The sequence below is a fragment of the Leptonotus elevatus genome, chromosome 4, assembly GCF_054856555.1.
Source record: "Leptonotus elevatus isolate MCC_2025b chromosome 4, RoL_Lele_1.0, whole genome shotgun sequence".
Taxonomy (NCBI): domain Eukaryota; kingdom Metazoa; phylum Chordata; class Actinopteri; order Syngnathiformes; family Syngnathidae; genus Leptonotus; species Leptonotus elevatus.
The window spans coordinates 4057245-4082312 of NC_141242.1; the positions used below are offsets into that span (position 1 = coordinate 4057245).

The 25068-nt window shown below is 40.6% G+C and overlaps 1 protein-coding gene across 1 annotated transcript in view; it reads left to right on the forward strand.

The window, feature by feature from the left end:
• The first annotated feature begins 3213 nt into the window (after nt 1–3213).
• The window catches only part of LOC147175046 (uncharacterized), a 60570-nt gene continuing 38715 nt past the window's right edge, over nt 3214–25068 (forward strand). Inside the window, exons 1-2 of the mRNA XM_086072700.1 lie at nt 3214–3316; nt 17124–17258. Of these exons, the coding sequence (XP_085928826.1) occupies nt 3214–3316; nt 17124–17258 (238 nt within the window). The remainder of the gene's footprint in view (nt 3317–17123; nt 17259–25068) is intronic.

Genomic DNA, 25068 nt, shown 5'->3' on the forward strand with positions numbered 1-25068 from the left:
TGGCTATATGCTATATTTTATTTTAGCACAATCATTTAATTATTAAAAATGGTAAAAATCCAACATTTTGACCACTTTTACCTTACAAAGTGCTGATCTCCCCCAATCACTGTGCTTTCTTTCTTTCTTTCTTTCTTTCTTTCTTTCTTTCTTTCTTTCTTTCTTTCTTTCTTTCTTTCTTTCTTTCTTTTTCACTAGTGGGGTTTCCATCCTCCCATTTTATTAGAATTTTCAAGAAATGCGAAAATAAAATTTAATGGAAATGCTAGATATTTGTAAAAGGGCCCAAAATTCTCAAAAAAGTTTTAATGCTTGGAGGGGGTGGATTTTGAAGTGTATCAAAAAAAAGGAAAAAGCGAATTTTGGCTATGGAAACAGGTTTTGCGAATAAACACTGACAAGACCAGATACACGTCACACATTTTGACCGGACAATACGTCACACGTACGTTTGTAGTCACAAAGCAATGGTGGACGATAAAGTAAGTAATATAAGTAATATCCATCCATCCATTTTCTTAACCGCTTAGTCCTCACAAGGGTCGCGGGGGGGGGGGGGGGGGGGTTGCGCTGGAGCCTATCCCAGCTGGCAGTAGGCGGGGTACACCCTGAACTGGTTGCCAGCCAATCGCAGAATATAAGTAATATATAAAATTATATATTTAAAAAAAAAGAAGCTTTTATTGGGTTGTAAAAAAAAAAAGGCGCAATATTATCATTTTGTACATTACAACAGCAGTGACAAAGAAAAAGGCATGGCCATTTAATTGTCGCACTCCTATTGGCCTATGTAGTTCTCAATGTTGTGTTTGTCTAAAGCGGGCCAAAAGCAATTTTTTGACAGAGATATTGAAAAATATTTGCTAGTATGACTGATTTATAGGAGCGATAACCACCGCAGTGGCCAAAACATTCCTAATTAAAATTAAAACTGCACTAATGAACTAACCACCATCGGGTGCTAGAACTGCACAAATGTATTACGACCTGGCCTTTTTGACGGATGTGCTGCTTTTAATACCGTGACATGACGACGACGATATTGTGGCAGTTTTGATATCCCGATATTGCCATTATCGTTTGTACTGCAGTTGATGCCCTAATGAGAGTTGAAACAAATGTCGACGGAATGACGTGAATAAAACGGAGGGGAGAAAAATCCAAACAAGTGAGAGCTGTGGAGAAATGTGATGGCGAGGCAGATAAGAGGTAGAGATACAGGAGGAGGAGGAGGAGGAGGAGGAGGAGGAGGAGGAGGAGGAGGAGGAGGAGGAGGGTGTGTCCTCTCTCCTTGCACAAAGTGTCATTGTCCGCTGAGCCCCGCACACGTCAACAATGGCTTTGAGTGACAGGAGGCTCCCAAATATCCTCGGGGTGCGCAATGGCGCCTTTGTTTCCTCGCCTGGTATTGTGGCAGACAAAGGGTGCGCTGCGGTCGGCAGTGTGGGGGGAGAGGCCGCTTTCAAAGTCTACTTTTACAACTAACCACTTTACGCACACGCACAAGTCGGTCAACAGAGGGTGGAAAATGGGAAAAGTTACACTGATTAGGCTGTTCCATGACACAGTGAAGACCGCAACATGCTATGTTACGCATGTAGTTAATGAGACATCTAATGACGTTTGTAGAAAGATTAGTGTCTCTTATTTCATCGGGAAAAAAACGTATACTTGTATCAGTTTCCGTTTTGCAGCAATTAGCATTGAAATATAGCTAAGTTTCATCACTGTTCACAAATCTGTTCAAAACTGTGGTGAAAACCGCTTTTTGCAACATAGCCCTGGTTGATCTTTTATACTCTGCTGGCACCTGCTGGCCGTTTTTGTAATAACTACCATTGCTTCAACCGTTCTCTTCATTTCAGAGGCTGCATCAAAGCCTTCTATGTGCTCTAGCATAAAAAAATAAAATAAAATACATATAAATACGTTTTTGGGACACTGGTAATATTTAAAATAGAACATATTTATACGTTTTTGGGCCAAATGAGTTAGAGTACGTTTGAAAAATCGCCAGTACTGATTATCGATACTTGATAATGCAGTCGTATAGTCTTGATGATTTTTTATTTTTTTATTTTTTTAATGAAGAAGATGTCCACTGGGGGTAACGCATGAAAACTGCTTCCATTTCTTCTTCAACTACTTTTGGTGCAATGCCACTGGTGAAAACATTGTTGTCATTGTTTTCCAAAGTACAGAAGTTTGCAAATGTCTTATTTTTATTAAACACAGAAGATAATCAGTATTCTTTCATGAAGGACTACAGAAATCAGTGAACAATTAATGATATGCTGAAATCAGAGGAGTTGGACAATTTTGAATTTAAAAATGGCTCCAAACGATTACTCGATTATTGATTGAATTGAATTGATTATTTGCCAATTAATACATTTTTAATTTAATTTTATTTTATATATAAATATATATATATATATATATATAAATATATATTTTAATTATTATTATTTTTAAATAAAATAAATAAATAAATAATAATAATTAAAATAAACAATTATATATATATACATAATAATAATAAAAAAATACAATTAAAATAAAAATTGACGACCCAGCCATTTCAAAATCGTTGATCCAGAGCCAGAGTCCATCCCACATTGTCTGTACCAAAGGTGAATATACCACACTTCGCCATCAGCCAAGGTACCACGACAATGCCGGTCAAGAAAGACCCCTTGTAGCGACGGTTATGGGATCTTTGAGGGAACAAATTGTAGCATGCCATCTGTTGGTTCACCGTGACACTACCTGGCCGAGCAAACCGACGCGACTTAAGACAAGGTCAGCCTGTCCTTTTGCGAGCGCTCGCCAATCCATGACACGGCCACAATGCCCGATTCCAATTCCTCTTCCTGCTTTTCCTCCCCTGATCCCGAAGACCCGGCCCGGGCCGAGTCCCGCCGTCAGATGTGGCCCAGCCAAGTGTGGCGGAGTCTGCCTGGTTTTATCGCGGCGGGGGCCCGGCGGAGGCTATTGTGCGGGGTCTTGCAGCGCAGCGGGTCGCCGGCAGAAGCCGCCTGGCGGGAGTCTTTGAAGACGGGCCAGCGGGGTCCAAGTTTATGGGGATAGTTGGGATGTAGAGAGGAGAAAAGAAGGATGCGGGGGGGGGTTAAGAGGGAACCCCTTGGAGCAGCAGTTTAATAAAGATATTTAATACCACAGAGGGGCCCTGCTTTGACTCTTTGAAGGGACATGGGCTTCAAGAAAGGAGGCCAGACAGCTGATTGTAGAGACAAAGTCCAGAAGAGGGGAGGGGGCAAAGGAGGATGGCACATGAGGGAGACAATAATGAGGGGTAAGGAGACACATAAAAGCAGAGCAACTGGTACAAAATAATTGCTAATCTTTCCTAATTAAAAGCCGCTTTTGAAGAGATAATTTGTAAGGAATCTTGTCAGCCTAAACATCGGGTCGCTTTATATCCAAGTCGGAGGCTTTTGAGATTCCAGTTGGAACACGTTAATTAATGTTCGGTTTTTTTTTTTCAACTTTTGAGGCGGGCTTGAGTCAATTTTCGAGCAGTACAACCTCAGGAGTGTTTGACTTCTACGGAAGACGATTTAAGGCGGAGGGGGGGAAAAGAGTCTGAATTCTTACTTTATTCTTCTGACAGAATTCTGACTTTGAAGTGAGAACTCTGACTTTAATCTCAGAATTCTCACTTTAAAGTCAGAATTTTCACTTTAAAGTTAGAATTCTGAGAATAACGTGAAATTCCTCCCAACCCTTTTTTTAAATTCAGAACTCTGAGGATAAAGTGAGAATTCTGACTTTAAAGTCAGAATTCTGACTTTAAAGACAGAATTCTGACTTTAATCTCACTTTAAAGTCAGAATTCTGACTTTAAAGTCAGAATTCTTTTAAGTGAGATTAAAGTCAGAATTCTGACTTTAAAGTCAGACTTCTGAGATTAAAATCTGAATTCTCACTTTAAAATCAGAATTCTGTGATTAAAGTCAGAATTCTGTGATTAAAGTCAGAATTTACTTTAAAGTCAGAATTCTTTAAAAATCTGAATTCCAATCTCCCCCCCTCTCTTCACTGGCCCCAATCCTCTCCCGTCTACATTTGAGGTTCCACTGTCCTACACAAATTCACCAAAATTGAGCTGACAAAGCAGCTCTGGTTTGGGCTGTGGGCTGCCCTGGAAGGGCTGAAAGGGGCTTGTTGTCCCGTCTGGTCACCGTGGGCAGAATTTCAGGCCACTAGCTCTCCTCCATATTCATCTAAGCAGGGTGGAATCTAATAAAACGTTGGACTCAGGGGCACCAATTGTTGTCCGGGCGTCACACGCCAACAATATCTCGGCTATGCAGGCCACGCAGAGCGACGATCCCAAATAAATCGGCTATTGAGAGCGTAAATTTGAGGGCGGAGATAACCATGTGAACATGCATGTGGGCAGTGGCGCCGTCCTATCGCACATACATTGCTTAACAAATGCGCTTTTATGCGATAGCGTCCCGATTATTAACTGCACTGGTAGACCAAAAGCTTTTGAAATAAAATTATATTGGAAGCTAAATTACAATTACTGTTGTCATTCATTTTCAGTTAAGTTTTACAAAAAAACTGGGGAAAATTTTATTTTTAATGAAGTCTGTAAGTTTTAGTTAATTGTTATGCTTGATTACCTTTTGACTCTCACAGAAGTAAATAAATCTAATAAAAAATAATCAAATACATATAAAGAAATAAAAATAGATAAATAAAAATAAATAAATACATTTGTTGAGTACTTTAATGGAGACCTCCACCAAGGCTAAGTAGAAGTAAGTAAATCAATTAAAGTAGAAGTAAAACAAAAAAAAGAAGGTCAAATAAATAGATAAAAATAAATACAAATATATACATTAAAATAAAAAAATAAAATAAATAAATAAAATACATTTGTCAAGCACTTGACATGATGGGAACAATTTCATAAAGTTTTGTTTTTAATTGATCTTATTGTCTAAGAACCCCAATCAGTCTCAGAGGTCATATTTGTGGATGTTGTTGTTGTTGTTGTTGATGAAATATTACAGGATCCTTGGCCTTAAACTAATTTCTGTCGATGAAATGAAAAAACTTCAATAGCACATTGAAAGCCATCGTCTCAGCCACAGCCACAGCCAAGTCAAGTCAAGGCAAGTCAGGTCCTGTCACGTCATGCTCGTTCCAGTCTAGTCACGTCCTGTCCAATCACGGCAACCAGTCTACTCGCGTCCTGTCCAGTCGCAACGACCAGTCTTGTCACGTCCTGTCCAGTCGCAACGACCAGTCTTGTCACGTCCTGTCCAGTCGCAATGACCAGTCTTGTCACGTCCTGTCCAGTCGCATATTTTCACGATGTAGGCGGCATAGCCAACTTGTTTGCTGCATGTCGGAAATGCACCAAATAACATGTCCACTACTGATTACTGATTAGTTATCAGGCATTTCGCATACTTCCAGCAATTATCTTCAAACATGTCAAATGTGTTTGAAAAAAAAAAAAATCTTGGATCTTTAAGTCTTTCTCGAGTCAAGTCACGTGACTTGAGTCCCCCCGTCTCTACTGTGGTGTCTTACTGCTGCAATTATACTCAATCTCTATGTGCAAGAGGCTGTTCGTTGACCTTCTGTGCCCTCTCGTCGGATTTCGGATTGCGCTTCCGTATCAGATCTCATTGGAATGTGTGGTTATATCCAGCCACTGCGTGTGTATGTTAGCATTTTTTTCTGCAAATTACCTTGAATGGACGCAGTTCCAGAGCAGCAGGTAGAATTGCTATCCCTAAACAAGAAATCTCTCTCTCTCCGATTGAGGAGGGATATCAACCTGAATGGCCCCGTGTCCATTGTGGTTGCGGGCTGTTGACTCGTCTCATTGTGACACTTAATGGAGCAAGAGATAAGAGCCGTGGCGCTGTTTGACGCGGCAGTCGCCATGGCTCCAATGCTTGCGGGCCGGCGCAGTGGTCCGTCTCTCTGTCTGGCTGCAGGCGGGGGAGGTGTCGGGTTTCTCCACTTGAAGAACAATGGGGCCCACGGCCTGAGTCAGCACTATCTGGCTGTTGTGCCCTCCCCGCTACTCGCGGGCTTTTTCCCTCCAACAAATCTGGCCAGCCAATGGCGGCCTGGTTTTGCGGAGGGAAAATGCACATGCACGTACGCACAGAACAGGAGGAAGTCAAGTGGGGTTGGGAGATTCGTGAGGAAGGGGGGGAGGGGGGGGGTGCAGTGCAGGCTTTTATTATCTGTGCAGATGTGTGACATTGCTGAAATCTACCAGCCAAATCTGTTGTTAGCTGTTCAATGGAAATGAATGATTTTTCATTCAAACACAAACTACAGCTACTACAGTAGATATGGTGAAATGTTATAATAATGAATCTATTGATTTTCAATCCTAATAAATCAGTACTGTAAACTGTATTTTAAACTGTTCATAATTCATTCCACCTTGACTTGGGCCCGAGTTCAACCTGAAGAAAAAGAGCTCCAAAGCTCAATGCTACCGCCACCATCATGCGTCACTGTAAATATGGTCTTCTTTTGGCGATGATCAATGTTTTGAATTATGACCCAAAATTTAATCTCATCAGACCACAGCACATTTTCCCATGTTTGTGAGATTTTCAGTTTGAATGTTTTTGGTTACTTCTAAAAACAGTCAGTTATAAGAGGGTGTGCTCACTTGTGCAGCCACGTTATTGCAGTTGTTTAATGTTGCTTCCCTTCGCAACATTTTTGTTTTTCGATCGAGCTGTGATAGTTCACATGAATGGCGGCAAAAGTTTGGAAATGATCACAAAAACTGGCATTCGAACAGGGGTGTGTAGACTTTTTTATTTTTATGTCCACTGTATATTATGCAAACTGAAGTAGAGTTGAGTATCTCATTCAAGATTGTTGTCATGGTCAAAAGATCCTCAAAATCCAAGATCCATAATTTACCTTGGAAGTTGACGTCACGATAGGACGTTGCATTGAAATCCTCGCCGCCGTGTCGGTGGTCCAATGGAGTGAACAGATTTTTGGAAACAGAATCCATGCCTTCACGTGGATTTGCAGGATGCGGTTACAAGTTCAAAGGCGTCTTCCCAACCCCGTGCACACCATCTGCTGTCCCATGAAAGCTAAACCTCCTTTATTTATACAATAACCGACAGAAAAGACGAAGCCGCACAATAAACGCCGTAAAAGAAGACGTGCAGTGTTTTTATGTATTTAATCCTTACTTATACTTAGCGCGTAATGTAATACCCTTCGGTGGGTGCCATGCTTGTTATGCGTGATTGTGGCCTCACAAAAGGACTCGTCCGCCTCACGAGGAGACGCTTTGGTGTTGATGCCGTCCGACGTATTGTAGCCAGCCATCGCTTGGCGCAAACTCCGGGAAGTTATCTCAGTGAGAGCGAAAGATTGAAGACCGACGCCCATGTCTGGCCCTTGTTTTGCTGGAGGTGTCAAATGATGCTGTGTGTGGAAGCATCTTTGTCACGACAGGCACACCGTTGACTTCAGGCCGTATGTTTACATGGCAACAACGTTTCAATAGACAAGAGTGTGAACTTGTTAAATTGCAGCACATTAGGAACATAGAACAGTATAAGATGACAGTACTGAAGAATTCCTTGCTGGGGTGAATGCTTGATCAGTCGCTCACAGCAATTTTCACTGAAGCAACCCCCTTCGCTCCCGGTTGTTTTACTGGATTTTAACTGATTTTGCAAGGCCCACAGAATATTGTGTTCTATTGCTATAAAAACATGGAACCTACCAAAACAAAGATTAGAGTCTCTTCTTTCATCAGGAAAAAAAATTATATTGGTTTCCATTTTGCAGCAGTTAGCATTAGAATATATCACAAATTATTATCATCATCATTATTCACAAATTTGTTGAAAACACTGGGGAAAGGAGCTTTTTTTGCAACATGGCCCTGGTTGATCTCTTATACTCTGTTGCCACCTGCTAGCCGTTTTTTTTTGTAATAAATACCATTGCTTTAAGCGTTCTCTTCAGTTCAGAGGCTGCATCAAAGCCTTCCGTATGCTCTAGCATAAAAAACTATATTGGCAATATTTAGAATAGAACCTTTTTATACGTTTGGGGAGCAAATGAGTTAGTTATGCCACATGAAACAGAATTGGAATACTTTTGGATATTTTATTATTAGGGATGGGCGAATATCGTATCGTATCGGGCCCATACCCGGTTTTATTTCAAGGTATCGGTACTTGTGATGATGCCCTCAAGAATAGAAAATTGTCATTAATTTCATGCAATTTTAAGTAAGAATGCTATTTTGAGAAATTACCTGTCTTTTTTGTTGGGAAATTTAAAGTATCAGAAGTACTCGTGGTATCGGCACTTGGTACCTGGTATCAAACATCCGTGTTAATTGTAGATAGTGTTTATATAATTTTGACGTTTGCTTTTCAAATTCAATTACTTTGAGTTGTTTTAAATTTTTTGAACATGTTTATTTAATTAGTTTTAGTTTTCTATATATGAAGTATTTGTGGAGTACAAGATTTTAAAAAAAAAGGTCAGAATAAGTATTTTGTGGTAAAATAAACACAAATTTCCAAATTAATATAATAATAAATGAATACATTTAAAATCAACCTCGAAAACTCATGCATGAAGTTAATTGACGAAGATGAAGACGAAGGATATTTCAGCTATAATTATTGATAGTTTTAGTTTCTTGAAATGTAAAATGTGGTTCCAGTTAGTTTTTTTTTAAGTCTCATTTTTATTTTACTTATATTTTTATATTTTATTTTTTAAACGTTCTTAGTTGACAATTTTAATTGTAGTTATTTGATTCATTTTCGTTAACCATAGAATTGCATCACTGCACCATGCAGTGCAAACCCAGCCTAATATTATGGTTTTTACCTATTTCGTACCTTTTGCTGATTATTTACCAAAGTTGAAATTGTGTTTGAAACCCGCTTTAAAAAAAAAATTATTCGAAATTTTGAAACTAAATAAGTTTATTGCTCATCTGTTAATGAATAAATTAATTAAATGAAAATTAACCTAATAGCCTTTAATTTTCTCAAAAAACGCTTTATAAGCCGATGCGCTTTATAGTGCAAAAAATACGGTATGTTTTATTTTGTTTAATTAAAATTTTCTGTCTGCGTTTTGCCACCTTGCAATGCAAATTTGAGGCTGGACACGGCAGGGAGGGGAAACTACTTTTTAAATTGGATGCTTTAATCTCATTTCAAAAGATGAACTGACTAAGAAACACGTGTCTTTCAAAGCGAACACAACTAAACTCGGCGGTACATGCTTTTCACTAGACAGTGACGACGTACCTCCGACTCCACACCCCCGCACACACTGACACCAAAATCATCACGTCCTCTTTCCTGGAACCCGGGATGGTTTCCTGCACCGTAAACCCCCCCCCCCAACCCTGCACATGCACACTGCACATTCAAACAGATGTCCCCTGTTGAGTGCGTAACAAATTGACAGCCATTTTTCTCCCTTCCTTTCAGTGGCTTGAGGGGCGTGTCGTATTTGAGTGTGCGGGGGCATCTGACCCTTTCAGGACTAATTATAAACACCTCCTCCTTGTTAAAGGATACGACTGCCCGTATTGATGGCGTCCCTGCCCTTTCGTAATGGAATGAAGCTCATGTGCCTTTAAGGGGCTTCAAAATTAGGAACACTTGTTTACACTTACTGGAGGAACACATTAGTTCAATAAAAATATAATGGAATAAATGTTTATTAGGATATGCTACTACAGTTGACGTGATAATGTCTTTGCAGTTCTCATTTTAAGCAATTATTTTATTTAAACAAAAAACTTTTCAAAAAACAAAACACAAACAAATTTGAACGACCAACTACATGTTTTTCCTACCACACATTTCACTTTAATGTAACCTTGTAATACAAGATATTTCAGTAATGTGATGTCTCAGTCCGAACACTAGAGGGCACTATGAAAAGGAGTAGAATAGATAACAGACGAAGAAGTACATCAATTGTGATGGATTTACAAGTCGGATGGCAGGTTTACTTTTGTGTACAAGAATAAAGTAAGTAAAAAGAATTGCAGAACTGCTTCTTTAAAGTATCACAAGTAAAAGAAGTACGAAAATCATCTGCTTAAATGTTCATTATTTTATTTACATTGTGACTTACTGCATTTTAATCAATGTTTATATTTTTTTCTGCATTGTACAGTATTTATTTTAAGTGTGTCAAAATTAGTGTGTTAATTTTGAGTTAATTTAAAGTTCCTTTAACACCACACATTTTTTCAACGCACGATTAATTACCCTTACTTGGAAAGCCTGTACTGGGGGAATTCCAGTCGCAATGCAGAAGACACGTCCACATCTAAATTTAGCAGTAATAAATTTGATAATAATGCACATATTTGTGGAGACTGGGGTCAAGTTGTATTTTACAATTTTAAAAATGTGCCGAATTTCACAAGTTACTTCATGGCAAAGATTAGATAGCTCTTAATATGAAAAAAAAATGCACTGAGCTGTCACCGTCTTACAAATGCAATTATGCCATCTAGTGGCAGAAAAATGACCTCAACACAAATCAATATTACACTATTTACATCTTTCTAATTTTAACAAAATTTTATGAATTATTAGGAAATTGCTTTATCAATGACTAAAAGATGTATCCATATTTCTATTAGTTTAACATTTTTTCCACTTTTATGTTAAGAGTATGAAAACTTTTTTTTAACATTTTATTGTTCATGTAGAACAGATATAAAATTTGTGATTAATCGTGAGTTAACTATTGAAATTATATGATTAATTACGGCAAAAAAAAAATTGCGCCTGACAACGTTAAAATTAATATTTAATTTTTTTTAAAAGCACTCACTAAAAAACAGGTTTCTGCAATGTAGCGGGGGAGAGTTGTATGTATATATTTGGTGAATCTTGTTTTTTTGGGGCTGGGGATGACTTTTTACAACACTTCCTTCAAGGTTTTATTTGTTTTTAGAAATGCATGTGGCGTTTCCTTGTGTCTGTCTGTCTGTCTGTCTGTCTCCAGCACACATTATTAGTTGATGGTTAGCTCGCTGTGGAGCCAGCTGGATTCCAGGACTGGCCTATCCGTATTATTTGTAACTTTAAATCAATTCACTCTCTCTCGCTCTCTCCCCCCTCCCTCCCTCACGCACGGTTTGTCGGCAGCCTCCTAAATGAGCACCATAAAGCAGAGAGGGGGCCGGCTCCAGATCCCCCCCCCCAAACCCCATGCCCCCCACCCACACCCCCCCTCCCCGAGGGCCGCGGTTGCCTCACCCTGACTAAGAATGCTCTGTTCAAACGTTGGACATTTATGGTAGGTGATATGGAGGGTAAAGTTCAGAGGCCAGGTCCAACACACCGACATTGTAGGACGTGGTCGAGTAGATACACAGAGATGAATGTGTGTGTTTTTTTTTCTCTCTCCAATAAGCATCATTCATGCGGCGTAGCCCCATATAATGTATTTTTAATTTTTTTTTAATTCTCATTAACAATAGTGGCTTGCTGGTGTGTTTATGTTGTCAGCACCGCGCCCATAATAGGAAACCAACCTGGTTGTGGTTTCGAGGAATCCAGCTGTTTCTCTTTTTTATGAGTCTGTGTTTGTAACAATGGGAGGAGCCACTTTAGCCACAGGCCATGAAGGATACGAAAGTTAACTTGCAGGAGACCGAAAAGATGAAGTCAATTCGACTTGTTAGCCTTGATCACAGTTTGTGTACATGCACACACTGCGGCTTTTTCGCCGAAGAGACAGAAAATAACATGAAAAAAAAAAAAACACCACGAAGAAATCAAGTTGGGCTCGTTTAGCAAGTGGCAACGTAAGATGGCCGCCGTGGATACAAGTAGTTCAGACCAAGATTCGTTGCAAATAGAGCATACGCGTTTATATGACCACATATTCGGGTTATGGCCTTTTGAAAGGATTATTGACGTTAGGGTCATATAACGCAACATTTTGTATACAATTTGCATGTTTTTTTTTTGGTAAGGTTTTTGCCCATCGAAGTGGAATTGTGGGAAAGACAAGTTTGCTAAGTTCAAAGCGCCGCGTTCGTGCCGGTTTTGGTGAATCTTTTGCGCTGGATGTTTGAGTACTTGCGTTTACTTGCGTCGTTGTGTCAAACAAACAGCAAAGTCGAAACCCCTGAGCCCTGACCACACGCACGCACACACACAAACACACACACTGGATGTCGTCATTGTCTTGTCGTCTCTACGCTTGATTGAACTGAAACATTTAAATGTGTAAAAAAAATATATATATATAAAAAAATAAAATATATATATATATATATAAATATGAGTGCATATTGAACAGCGACATTCCTAACACCCTCGATAACAGGCGGCCCCCAGTTGTCAAGAAATTCGACATGTCTCCTACTCTTAGCCCATGACGATCATGATGATGATATTTGGATGTTGCGTAATACCATCATATAATTGATACCTTGAAAATGCAATGAAACCAAAACAAAATGTTTGTTACAATGTGCTTATTATTTCTCCAATTCCCCAATCTGAAATTTGCATAGAAATTTACAAAAATTGTTGGAAATTTTTACCTGAGATATTTCTCAGTTTTGCAAGCCTAATGTTTTGAAAGTGTGTGTGTGTGTGTGTGTGTGCGTGCGCGCGCGCACCTGTGCGTTGCGGACAGATGCCGGCTTGATGTTGAGTGAGATGTTGTGTTCACTTTAGTTTTTCAAGGCCGCATCATTCTTCAGACGTTTGCTTTGCACCGCGTCAACAGTGAGGTGATGTATGTGTGCATGTGTGAGTGTGTGTTAAAGACCCCCCCCCACTTGCCCCCCACAAACACACACACACACACACACACACACATCTTTCGTTACACCCCTTTCAGCATGGCCAGCTGTGTGGATACAACTCAAGGAGCACAAATTGAGAGGAGGAACGTTAGTAAAGCGTGACTCTGTGGATGACATTTACATGGCTCTCCATCCATCCGTCCGTCTATCCGTCTATCCATCCATCCATCCATCTATCCGTCCGTAGATCCATCCATCCATCTATCCATCCGTCTATTAATCCATTCGTCCATCTATCCATCCATCCTTCCATCATCCATCCATCTATCTGTCTCTCCATCCATCCATCCATCTATCCGTCCATCTATCCATTCATCTAACCATTTGTCTATCCATCCATCCGTCCATCCAACTATCCTCTGTAAATCCATCTATCCATCCATCCATCCATCCATTCTTCCATCCATCTGTCCTTCTCTCCATCCATCCATCATCCATCCATCCCTCCATCCATCTGTCTATTCATTCATCTATCCATCCGTCCATCTGTCCATCCATCCATCTTTCTATCCAACCATCAGTCTATCTGTGCATCCATCCATCCATCCAGCTGCCTCTTCTGTCCATCTGTCCGTCCATCCATCCATCCATCCATCCATTCATCCACTGGTCTATCCGTCCGTCCGTCCGTCCGTCCATTTTCTACCGCTTATCCAGGATCAGGTCTGTACTGTTCTGAAATAAAATAATGAATGAATCTTGGAATTCAGAACAGTTGTTTTAATCGGTCGCATTTTTGCTCCGATGCCAATAGTCTGAAGAAATAAATCAAGAAACATTTGTGGTTGTGGCGAACAGAGACCTGTTGCACTTACAAGTACAGTTGTACGAGTTCATACATTGTGTATGAATACAGTGTGATCTTGTACGCACACACTCTGTCCAGTTGCCCGGGAGACTGCAGTGTGTGTGTGTGTGTGTGTGTGTGTGTTTATGTGGGTGCAGGTCCACAGTAAATGTGTGTCAGAGGAAGTGCGTGGGTTTACACAGGTGCGTGTAGCTGGTGACTCGGGGTGCATTTGAGGTCTTTTGGCCCAGTTGTCGTTTCGCAGCTCCCAACATTACCCTCTCTCACCTCTCAACCAACCTTTGAACACATCAATGCACCGGGAGCCTTTAAACGCTTCAACCGTCCTAACATGTCGGCATCAAAGATTTCTCTGTTTTTCTTCTTCTTGATATCATTCCAAGTTTCTGTTGCTGTTTTGACAGATTTTTACAAACACGGCCGAAAGTAACTAATAACAAACACTCTTATCTCGGGTTTCGAGTAAGTTGAGCTGGGATAATCTGTTGTTGGAAGGATTTAGGCACAGCACTGATACAATTTTAAAAAGCGTTGCTGAACGCACCAAAGGCGAACGTTTACAAAGACAATGCTCTGTTTTTATTTGATTTAGCAATACTGTATATTTATTTTAGTCAAAACGAGTGAGTAAGCGAACGGATTTCCATGTTAGCTACTTAGTTTGTTTATCTATTTAGCACTTTTTCACAGAGATGATTCACAAAGTGCTTCAAAGAGGAAAGGAGGTGCTCTGTCACCGACTTACGAAGTCGTGAGGTTACGGAAGGGTCGCAATCAACTAGTTTGGGGTTACGGTGTAAAAATAAAAGTACGCTTAGTTACTTCCATACTTGCTGTTTTTCATTTAAATGTTTAGAGACGATTTGCTGTAATTATGCTTTACTATAACGAATTTGGAGCTTCACTCCGTGCCGCTGCTTAGTTTGATTAGTTTTAGTATTAGTTTTAGGGCTGGGCAGTGAACCAAATTAATTTGATTAATCGTCATTTTGAAATCGTCTTGCTGAAAATTTGTTAAATCGTGAAATCGAATTTTGGCCTATGGATTATTAAAATCTGTTTTTGTGAGTTGTAATTTTGCACAAGTGGCAGAATGCTGGATGGGTGCTTTACAAGACATGTTTACATAAGTAAAGTAAAGTAGTTATGTTAAAACTGGATTAGTATACAATATTGCTGTCTGACATTTGAATAAATGAAACCTTTCAATAAATGTATGTTGGGTTTATTGGATTCAAATCAATTAAAATGGTAATCGTCCTGAATGACTGGGAAAAATAATCGAGATTTTATTTTTTAGCCATATCTCCAAGCCCTTAGTAGTTTTTTATTTATTTATTATTATTATATGGATTATTAGAGTGCAAGATAAAATAAAAAAAAAGAGGTCACTTTGTATTGTGACCTTGCTTGTTCTGTGGCTACGAATGTACAGCAATGCCAAAATAAATACATTTAAAATGAGCCCTGAAACCTCCTGTACAGAACGAATTGACAAAGACGAAAACAAAGGACATTTTTGCGAAAGTTAGTTTTATACAATTTTATAAACGTAAGATGTAATTTCACAAGCAATGCTTTTTCTTTACCTTCAGTGACATCGTTACTTTTTGTCAACAATAATAACCTTGGCAAACAACTTCAAGCTTTAAACTAACACGGAGTTCTATGCTCAACTCAAAGTCAGGATACATTTCGGGTCTACTTTTATGACTCCGATGCGCCGCGAAAAATAAAGCTCGATAGAAAGGGGCAGCATGAAGTACCAATATAACGAATCTCGTTCTACTCAAGCCTGCTGTTTTCCGGCCATTCGTCATGTTTTCGCATTACAGCGGCAGCGCTTCCAATCCCAGACATGATTGTTATCCTCGCAGCATAAATGGGAGGACTGAAGTGGAGAGATAACACACAGTACAACGCTGGACCATAGGCCACACACGCACACACACACGCACGCGCACGCACTGGAATAGCCACCTCAAACAAAAAGGCAACACACTCAAACGTGGGTGGTCTCCCCCAACGCGACAAGGGGTTAATGACAGCCCCGTTCGGAGGCATCGGCCGCCAAAGCAGAGACACGCACGCGCACACATCCAGACGCACACGCATCAACGCGCACACAAAAGCCTCGCTAATAACAGCGACGCGCAGTCATGTGGTCGCTTGGCGTCTGCCGTACAACCCTGATGAGATTGTGGCGGTTTTTCAGTGGCTTCCAGGGGTCAGCGTGTGTCAGGTTTGGCTGAGTTGCGCGTCTGCTTACTGAGCATAACGCCTCCGAAAAAAACACCGTTATCAAAAGTACTCCATATTGTTTTCAAGAATGAGTCAGTTCCCCTTCGTTCAACAGTACAACGCGGTGCCTAAAGCACTACAAAGTGAAATCTGAGATTTCGTTCTAGATAAATCACACACATTAGCATGAAAATCACTGTGAATTATGCAGTACTCAATTGGAGCCATAGTATTCAACTGTTTTGATCATTTTTACAGTTTTTGTGTGAGATTTTGAGCTGCCCAGTGATGTAACATAGTTAGCTCACAAGCTAGCTAGTTACTATCTGCTAGTAGCTAGCTAGCATCTCTTGTAGTAGTAGTTAGCTCACAAGCTAGCTAGTTACTAGCTGCTAGTAGCTAGCTAGCATCTCCTGTAGTAGTAGTTAGCTCACAAGCTAGCTAGTTACTAGCTGCTAAAAATCATACGGCCGATATTAGATCCATTTAAAAAAGTGTTCAGGGAAATAAAATAAAAACAAATCAGGGAACAAATTATTGAAATTTTTATAGATGCTTCTGACCCTGGGAAAATAAATATTGGCTCCAAATATCGGTTACTACTAATAATCGATATCGACCCTGAAAAAAACCATATGGGTCTCTCCACAATAAAAGTCCACTCTACATTTCGCTTTTTTTGTCTAAGATATTTTCTGAAGCATGAAGTGAATGTGTTCAAGAGTACAAACATCTGCTGGGTTTGCATGCACCCCCCACCGCCCCCGCTCGGTCACAACACTCGCTCACTCGTCACGCACTTTCCACACCCACACTATTTTTGGAAAAACAAAAGTCCGGGTTTGCTTTTGAAGCGCACACACTGACACCTAAAAAAAAAAAAAAAAAAAATCCCTCTCTTGTCCTGCCACTCAAACGCCAAACGCATTCTTTATTTTGTTTTTGGAGTGTACAAATGCACACTATACGCCCCTCCTCCCTCCTTTCTCCACACATGACATCCACAAATAAACACTTACTCTTGTTCTTCACTTCACTAACTCATTATGAGAAACAAAAAAAAGCCCTGAGACTCAAAGCGTCATCATTCATGTTCAAATGAGCGTTTGTTTGCTTGGCCACAAAGAATCGCGCTGGGCTTTTCATTCCAATTATTGTGTACACTTTACATTAAGCGCGCCGTTTGTATATTTGTGATGTCTTTAGGTGCCAAGGAGCCGGCCGAGGGGCTCGCTGCCATGGCGGATAAAGAGCAGATGGCGACCCTGACCGGGCAGAGAACCCATTCAGTTTCCACACCTTCTATTCATCTCCTCCACATCGGCGGCAGCAGGACGACAGGTTGGTTTTTGGTTCTTGAACGCAACGCTTGTCACGAGGCGAGAAAAACGGAACAAAAACTTTTGTTGGCATTCAAGTTATTGGACGAACTGGATTTAATTAGTTTAAAGCGAGTTGAGTAGTGTTTCTAAAAAATCGGACTTAATACCTAAATTCTTGCTTTAAAAATACATTCTTGTCAAAGTGTCAAGTGATGAATCCATAAATCATACTGAAGAGCCCGCCACCCCGCACACATCACTTAACTAGCATTCCAATTGATCTATATAAACACAAAAAAACCCCACAAACTAACTTTTCCTCAAGCTGCTGCCATTTAAAAATGCAAATACTGTGTAGCCAATTTCCTCTAACATGTTTGCGTAGCTCGTGCGGCGCGAAGTCACAGCGTGCCTCTCGTGTTGGCGTGTGTGTTTTTCCGCAAATACGCACGGGAGAATGAGGCAACGCGGACGGGCTGTCGGCCGTCTTAACACCTCTTAGTGCTGAAGGACTGCCAAAGTGAAAGGTTGACTTCAGATGGACGTGATGATGACATCAAGATTGAAACGATCCTGAAAATGCGAGAAAAGCAAGAACCTCACTGTGGATGAAAAGTCTACACACCCCTGTTCAAATGCTCGTTTTTTGTGATATAAAAATGTCAATTTTAATTTCTCCTTGGGCAATGTCAAGAACTGTAAACGCTACCCTGATATTAATGGGAAAAAGGGGAGCCGCTTCGATTGGATGGGAGTCAGCTGGGTTCAATTCCACAAAACGTCCTGTTTTAGCCGCACTAGTCGAGCAAAATATCAAAGTTAGACTGCGCTATAAACTTACTTTGGCCACAAAAATAGGGGTTTTAGTCTTAGCACAAAACCTTATGGCGTCTGCTAGAAAGTTAAAAAAACAAAACAAAAAAAAAAACAGGTCGAGCCTACTTAGAACATCTGATTTCAATCTGGCGATTGTCATTTAACACCAGTTTGAAAAAGTGGTTGTCAGCTCCGATTTCCTTAATTTTGGCGGATTGGCGATCAACCCGATCCCTAGAAATAAAACCATTCGGGTTCACCGATCTCATCTCCCTCCGCAGAGGTCTTGCTTCATAGGCAATTAAAAAAACAAGCCATTTGTATGCGTACAGGTATTGTTCAATGTTTTACAATAAAACAAGTAGGGGTGTCAAAATGAATGCGTTCATTTAAAAGTTCCTTTAACACCACTAATTCAATTAGTTAACTCACGAGTAATCACAGATTTTATATCTTCTAAATGTACAATAAAATGTTTTCATACTCTTGTTAACATAAAAGTGGGGAAAATGTTAAACTTATAGAAATATGACTGCATCCTTTAGTCATTGATACAGTAATTTCATTATAATTCATAAAAGTGAAGAAGAAAAAAAACGGTGTGATATTGATATGTGTTGAGGCCATTTTTCTACCACTAGATGGCATAATTGTATTTGTAAGACGGTGACAGCTGAGTGCATTTTCTTTTCATATTAAGAGCTATCTAATCTTTAAAAATTGTAATCTCTTTTTTTCCAATTTGATGAAATTACTGCATCAATGACAACAAGATGAAGCCATATTTCTATTAGTTTCACATTTTTTCCACGTAAATGACAACTTTCCTTTTATTGTACATTTAGAAGATATAATAAAATGTGTGATTAATTGTGAGTTAATTATTGAAGTCATGCGATTAATTACGATTAAAAAATGTAACCCCCCCCCCCCAAATTTTTTTTATCAATTATTTTGAAATTACTGTAGCAATGACTAAAAGATGCAGGCATTTTTTTTTTTTAATTAGTCATACTTTTTTCCCCACTTTTATGTTAACACGAGTATGAAAACTGCATTTTATTGTACATTTAGAAGATATAACATTTGCGATTAATCGTGAGTTAACTATTGAAGTCATGCGGTTAATTATGATAAAAAAAAATGTAATCGCCTGAAACCCCTGAAAACAAGACTGGAACATTTGAGGTTTATGCTGTTTGTGCAATCGGGATTGGACGGTCAGACATTTTAAAGATCAGGTATGAGAGATTGGTGCAAAATCACAGAAAGGGGTGTACAGACTTTTTATAGCCAATGAAAACCTTAAAACTGAGTCGCAGCAGAGCCACAATCCAGAATGAGGCTCAACAACAGGGCAACAAAAAATGTCCCATTTTCACCAGCGCTCTTGGACGTTTTTGCATTGGACATCAATCAAAAATGAATCATATTCTTTGTTCGATCGGTATGCATGTATCACATGGCAGCTCCCGATACCTTGGAGGGCCTCAGCTTGGGGCGGGCCGCCGTCCGCTTCCGTCCTCTGCCCCATCTGGCCTCCATTGTCTGGTCGCCCGGAGCGACAGGTGCTATTGTTCCCACGCAGACAGTTGCGGCGTTGGCACACTTGTAAGGTGCAGCCCGTCCACGCACACACAGTCACCTTCTTAGCTATTTCCTGTGTGAGACGGGCCGTGCCGAGACAGGAAGTGGTGTCGGGGTCACGCCGGGGCCCCGGAGGCTGGCAGGTGTCTCTCGTCTGTGGCGTTTCCCGTCAGAAGTGCAATTGTTTGTCTTCTTGTCTGTCAAGTATTGTTTCAGGAGGACCGAGTCAAGAAATATAGATATATATTTTTTTAAAGTCTCTCTTCTATCGAGGGGGAAAAAAACTTCCAAAGATGTAAAATGGGTTTCCAGATGGATCAAATGTGGCATCGCCATGTTTCATCTTTGATTCTGATCTGTTATGACTGACACAGCTGTAATTTCATGGCGGGCGACACGCGAGGCCACAAAACCACCAGCGCGCTCGTGAACATCTTGTACGTGTGTTTTTCTTTTCTTTTCAATTTCCTCTCTCACGAGATGTGCCGGGCCACATGTGGCGTTCGAGTACAACTTCGGCCTCGTCGCCAGTGTGACTTAAAAAAATACGGACTTTATTATAGAACCTCCAAAAACACGTATCGCATTCAATTGATTAATGAAATCTGGCAATACAAGAACACAACAACAATTTAGTATTTCAAGTATTACAGTGCTCGGAGTTGAATTTGTTCCATGACCACACTGGAGGTGCCGTGGATCAGTGGTAGAGTGGTCGTCTCCTAATCTAGAGGTTGTAGGTTTGATCCCGTGCCATTGTGACCACGTCAAAGTATCCTTGAGCAAGATACTGAACCTCCAGTTGCTCCTGATGTAAAGCGCTTTGAGGGCCTAAGGTGGAAAAGAGCTATATAAATGAAGTACCATTTACCACCCTTGTAACTCAAACACACCACTTGTACTTCAAATCATCTTTCCCCATTAAAATAAATGGAATTGTCATTAATCCGTTCCAGCCCTCACCCAAAAAAAATAAAATCATGTTTCTGTTATGGGCGAAAATAGCACTCTTTAATAATATTAGGGGTATAAAAACGAGTGAAATTCCAGTCGCAACGCAGCAGACACATCCACGTCAAAATTTAGCAGTAATTTGAAAATAATGCATATATATATATATATATATAGGAGACTGGGGTCAAGTTGTAATTTATAAATTTTTAAAATGTGCAGAATTTTACAAGTGGCTTCATGTTAAAGATTAGATAGCTCTTAATATGAAAAGAAAAACGCACTGAGCTGTCACCAACGTCTTATAAATGCATTTATGCCATCTAGTGGCAGAAAAATAACCAACACAAATCAATATCACACTCGTTTTTTACAGTACAGTACAGCTTTTTAATGTTTACTAAATTTGATGGATTATGAAATTATTGTATCAATGACTAAAAGATGCAGCCATATTTCTATTAGTTTAACATTTTCTAGAACAAGATTATGAAAATTTAGGACAAAAATATTTTATTGAAGTCATGTGATTAAAAAAAATAATCCACTGACACCCCAAAATAATATACTTTACATAAATATTGCGTAACAATGGAAAAAAGAGAATGTAAAAAATTAAACAGTTTGTGCATTATGATTTAATGTTGCAATTCAATTCATTGTGCTCGTCTTTCTGGTGTAACCACTAGGGGGCAGTATCGTGCAGTCATGTAGACCCAAACGAAGACGAATACGTTCACAGTTACTGTAACTGACTCTGTAATTTTTAATAGAGGATAAAGAATATATTCCTGTGAGTATTGTTATATTATGTTTATATGTGTTGCTCAATCGATTCCACTCATTTTTGTCGCAGGCCACGTCATAGTTATGGTTTTCCTTGGAGGGTCATTGTGAACCCTTATTAATTATTATATAATCACATATACAAAACAAATTGATGGATAACTACTTTTGGAATCAGAAGGCAGAAAATGTCCTCTGGAATTCTGGAATGACCCCGATCACGCTTTTCAACATGTAAATGACATAAAATAACAAATATTTATGTATTTTTTAGTGAAGCCAGTTTTATGTATGGAGTCGTGTGTGGAGTCGACCTTTATGCATTTACGTGCCTACTTGACGCATTTGTGCAGCGAACAAGCAGCGCAGTGTTCGACGTCTGCCTCGGGAGAATCCAAACAGAGGGGCTGCAAAATGGTTTTGCAAATCTAGGGGTTAAACACGCGACCTTTGGTATAAAGACTTCTGTTATTGGCTTTCATTGGAGGCGGCACATGATGACACACGCACACACCCGCGCACACCCGCGCACACACACACAATGATCCCTGTTCAAATACATGCATACAGTCTAAACAAGCTCCCAAACAAGACGCTTGAATGTGAAAACGCTTTGAAGCGCCAGCCGAGGCTCAAGCGGCGGTGCGAGCTAGCGCGTGTGTCACAAAATCCCTCATCAAGGCGGCTCGTCACACTCGCAAACATCACACGTGTCCGCGGACAGCAGGATTATCGGTTCGGGATGAAAGGTCAGGCGCGGCGAGCGGCTCTGATCAATGTGTGTGGGGGGGGGGGGTGCAGGATGGATCCTGAATAGATCTTTGGAAAAGGATTATTTGCCTTTGATGCGGAGATGAAACATTCATGTTCATTAAAGTGTTACAGATGGTGACATGAACCAAACGTAACGCGGTCTTATTTGCGTTTTTAACACACTTAACCTCACTTAGGGCCTGATTTACTAAAATCATGCTGATGGTGGGTGATCTGCTCTTGATTTCTATCTTTTGTAAAATCCCAGTTAGCAAGCGCTAAATTGCGTGTTGCATATTTAATGTAAACAATGATGGAGAGCACTGTAGTCAAAAGAATATTTTGCAATATTCTTGCAGAAAGTAGCTCTTTTTGCCATACAAAACGTATGAAAGAACTGCATGTCATGTTTCGGTTCTCTGGGAGTTGGCTTTTTGTCTGTTATGGGTGTTCTTGTTGTTTTTGTCTGTGGTTGGTGTTTTTTGTCTTGTGTTCCTGGTTTCTTCCCTTGTCTCGTTATGCCTATGTTATGTGTGGAAAATCGTGCGTCAAGTCTTCGTCACAGCCAAGTTGTCTTAGTCGCAGCCAAGTCGTCTTAGTCGCAGCCAAGTCAAGTCACTCCACAGTCAAGTCAAGTCGAGGCAAATCAGGTCCTGTCACGTCACGCTCGTTACAGTTATGGCGACCAGTCCACTCGCGTCCTATCCAGTCATGGCGACCAGTCTACTCACATCCCGTCCAGTCATGGATACCAGTCTACTCACGCCCCGTCCATGCATAGCGACCAGTCTACTCACGTCCCGTCCATGCATAGCGACCAGTCTACTCACGTCCCGTCCAGTCATGGTGACCAGTCTACTCACGCCCCGTCCATGCATAGCGACCAGTCTACTCACGTCCCGTCCAGTCATGGTGACCAGTCTACTCACGCCCCGTCCATGCATAGCGACCAGTCTACTCACGTCCCGTCCAGTCATGGTGACCAGTCTACTCACGCCCCGTCCATGCATAGCGACCAGTCTACTCACGTCCCGTCCAGTCATGGTGACCAGTCTACTCACGCCCCGTCCATGCATAGCGACCAGTCTACTCACGTCCCATTCAGTCATGATTGTCTGCTCACCTTTCTCACTATGGTTAATAAAAATACCACACATTGCGTTTGATTCCCGTTTCCCTGCATTTGGGTCCAACATCCCTCATCCACTCATGTTCCCTCTTGACACTGCAAGTGCGAAATCACTTTTAAAGTGATGGGATTGGAAGTGTTAGTGGAAGACAAACATAATTAGTTGCAGTAAAATGACTATTCCTCTGATAAATTTGGGCAAGACAACATAAAAAACAACTTGAATTAATTTGTCCAGACTGCATAGCAACCGGATGTACTCTGTAGTGTACTGTAGGGGCGGCATGGCTTAGTGATAGAGTGGTCGTCTCGCATCTGTGAGGTTGTGGGTTCGTACCTCACCCCTGGTGACCATGTGGAAGTGTCTTTGAGCAAGACGCTGAACCTCGATTTTCTCCCAGTGGACCGGGCAACAGTCGACCACTGTGCCTGAATGGGTGAATGTGAGGCATTGTAAAGCACTTTGGGCGCCATACGGCGTAGATAAAAGCGCTATATAGAAAGCACTCTATTTGCCCACCCTGCATAATATTGCATTTAAAACTTAGGACAGCACAAGGAAATACAGAGTTGAAAAAAATTTCATCATAGGCCAAATGGCATGACACCTTCTTGTGACTGATTCCAAGTCATCCTTAAAATCACCCAAATGACATTGCTGTCGTGACAATTTTTGTTTCTGGCATTTCAAAAATGTTTACACGACTTGTTCACACCTTTTATTATACCTGACCAATCATGGCTCACTTTTTCTGGTTTTAGTGACAAAATGCCCGCCCCCGAGATAGATCAAAATGGGTGAATTTTGCTGCTTAATTCATATTCCACAAATGCATTATTAATCATAATGCCATATTTAGAACATATAAATCATTTTTTGGGCTTGATTTCCTTCCCCTTTAAAGGCACAAAGTAGCCAACACAATTAGTTTTGTCAAATCACATTTACATATACTCCTCCCAGGACGTGGGAGAAAAAAAAAACTATGCAGCATAAAATAACCCACAAGGGTTTAATAGATTTGATTTATGTGTGAGGGAAGTTGCCTTGCTGAGGAAATGGATACATGCCTAGAAACAAATAGGAAAGGGCAGAGGCGGGTTAATGCAACAGCAGGTTAATGCGGTGGTTGTGTGTGAAAATGGGGGAACGGTGCATGTTGTCATGCATCGGCAGTCGATTGTGAGTTTCTGGGCGGAAGCCTTGTCTCTTTCTCTCGCTGAGAAAAGAGTGCAACGGCTTCCCAGGAGTGCTGACCCCTCTCTGCCTCTGGGAAGCCATTTGTCTCCCTTCCCCGCGCTGGTGAAAGGCGGACGCTTTAACCAGCGCCACGCCAAGCAGCGCCCGTCTTGAGTTTCACCTTTTACCAGCATCCCTCGAGGATGCTCTCGCTTTTCTCAGGTTAAGGAAAACATGACAGCCCTTTTAGCGCAGATTCATCGCTTTGGTTGCGCAGCGGGTTTTTAAGCGAGTGGGCGACTGTCGGCCACTCGTTTTGATAAGATTCAAAATTTGAATCGCAGATGAACATCGCACAATCACAAATGTGTAACGTACAGGCAGGGTTGGGAGGGCTGCTTTTAAAATGTAATCCATTACAGTCACAAGTTACCTGCTAAAAAATGTAGTTAGTAACGTAATCCAAGTACCATTATATTAAAGTAATGTAACTGGATTACTTTTGGATTACTCCAATATTGAGTATGCTCATTGAAGACAAAATAAAAATAAATATCACCACAATATATATTCTATACAATGTGCCCCTGCTATTTGCGGGTGATAGGGACACGGGCAGCCTACAAA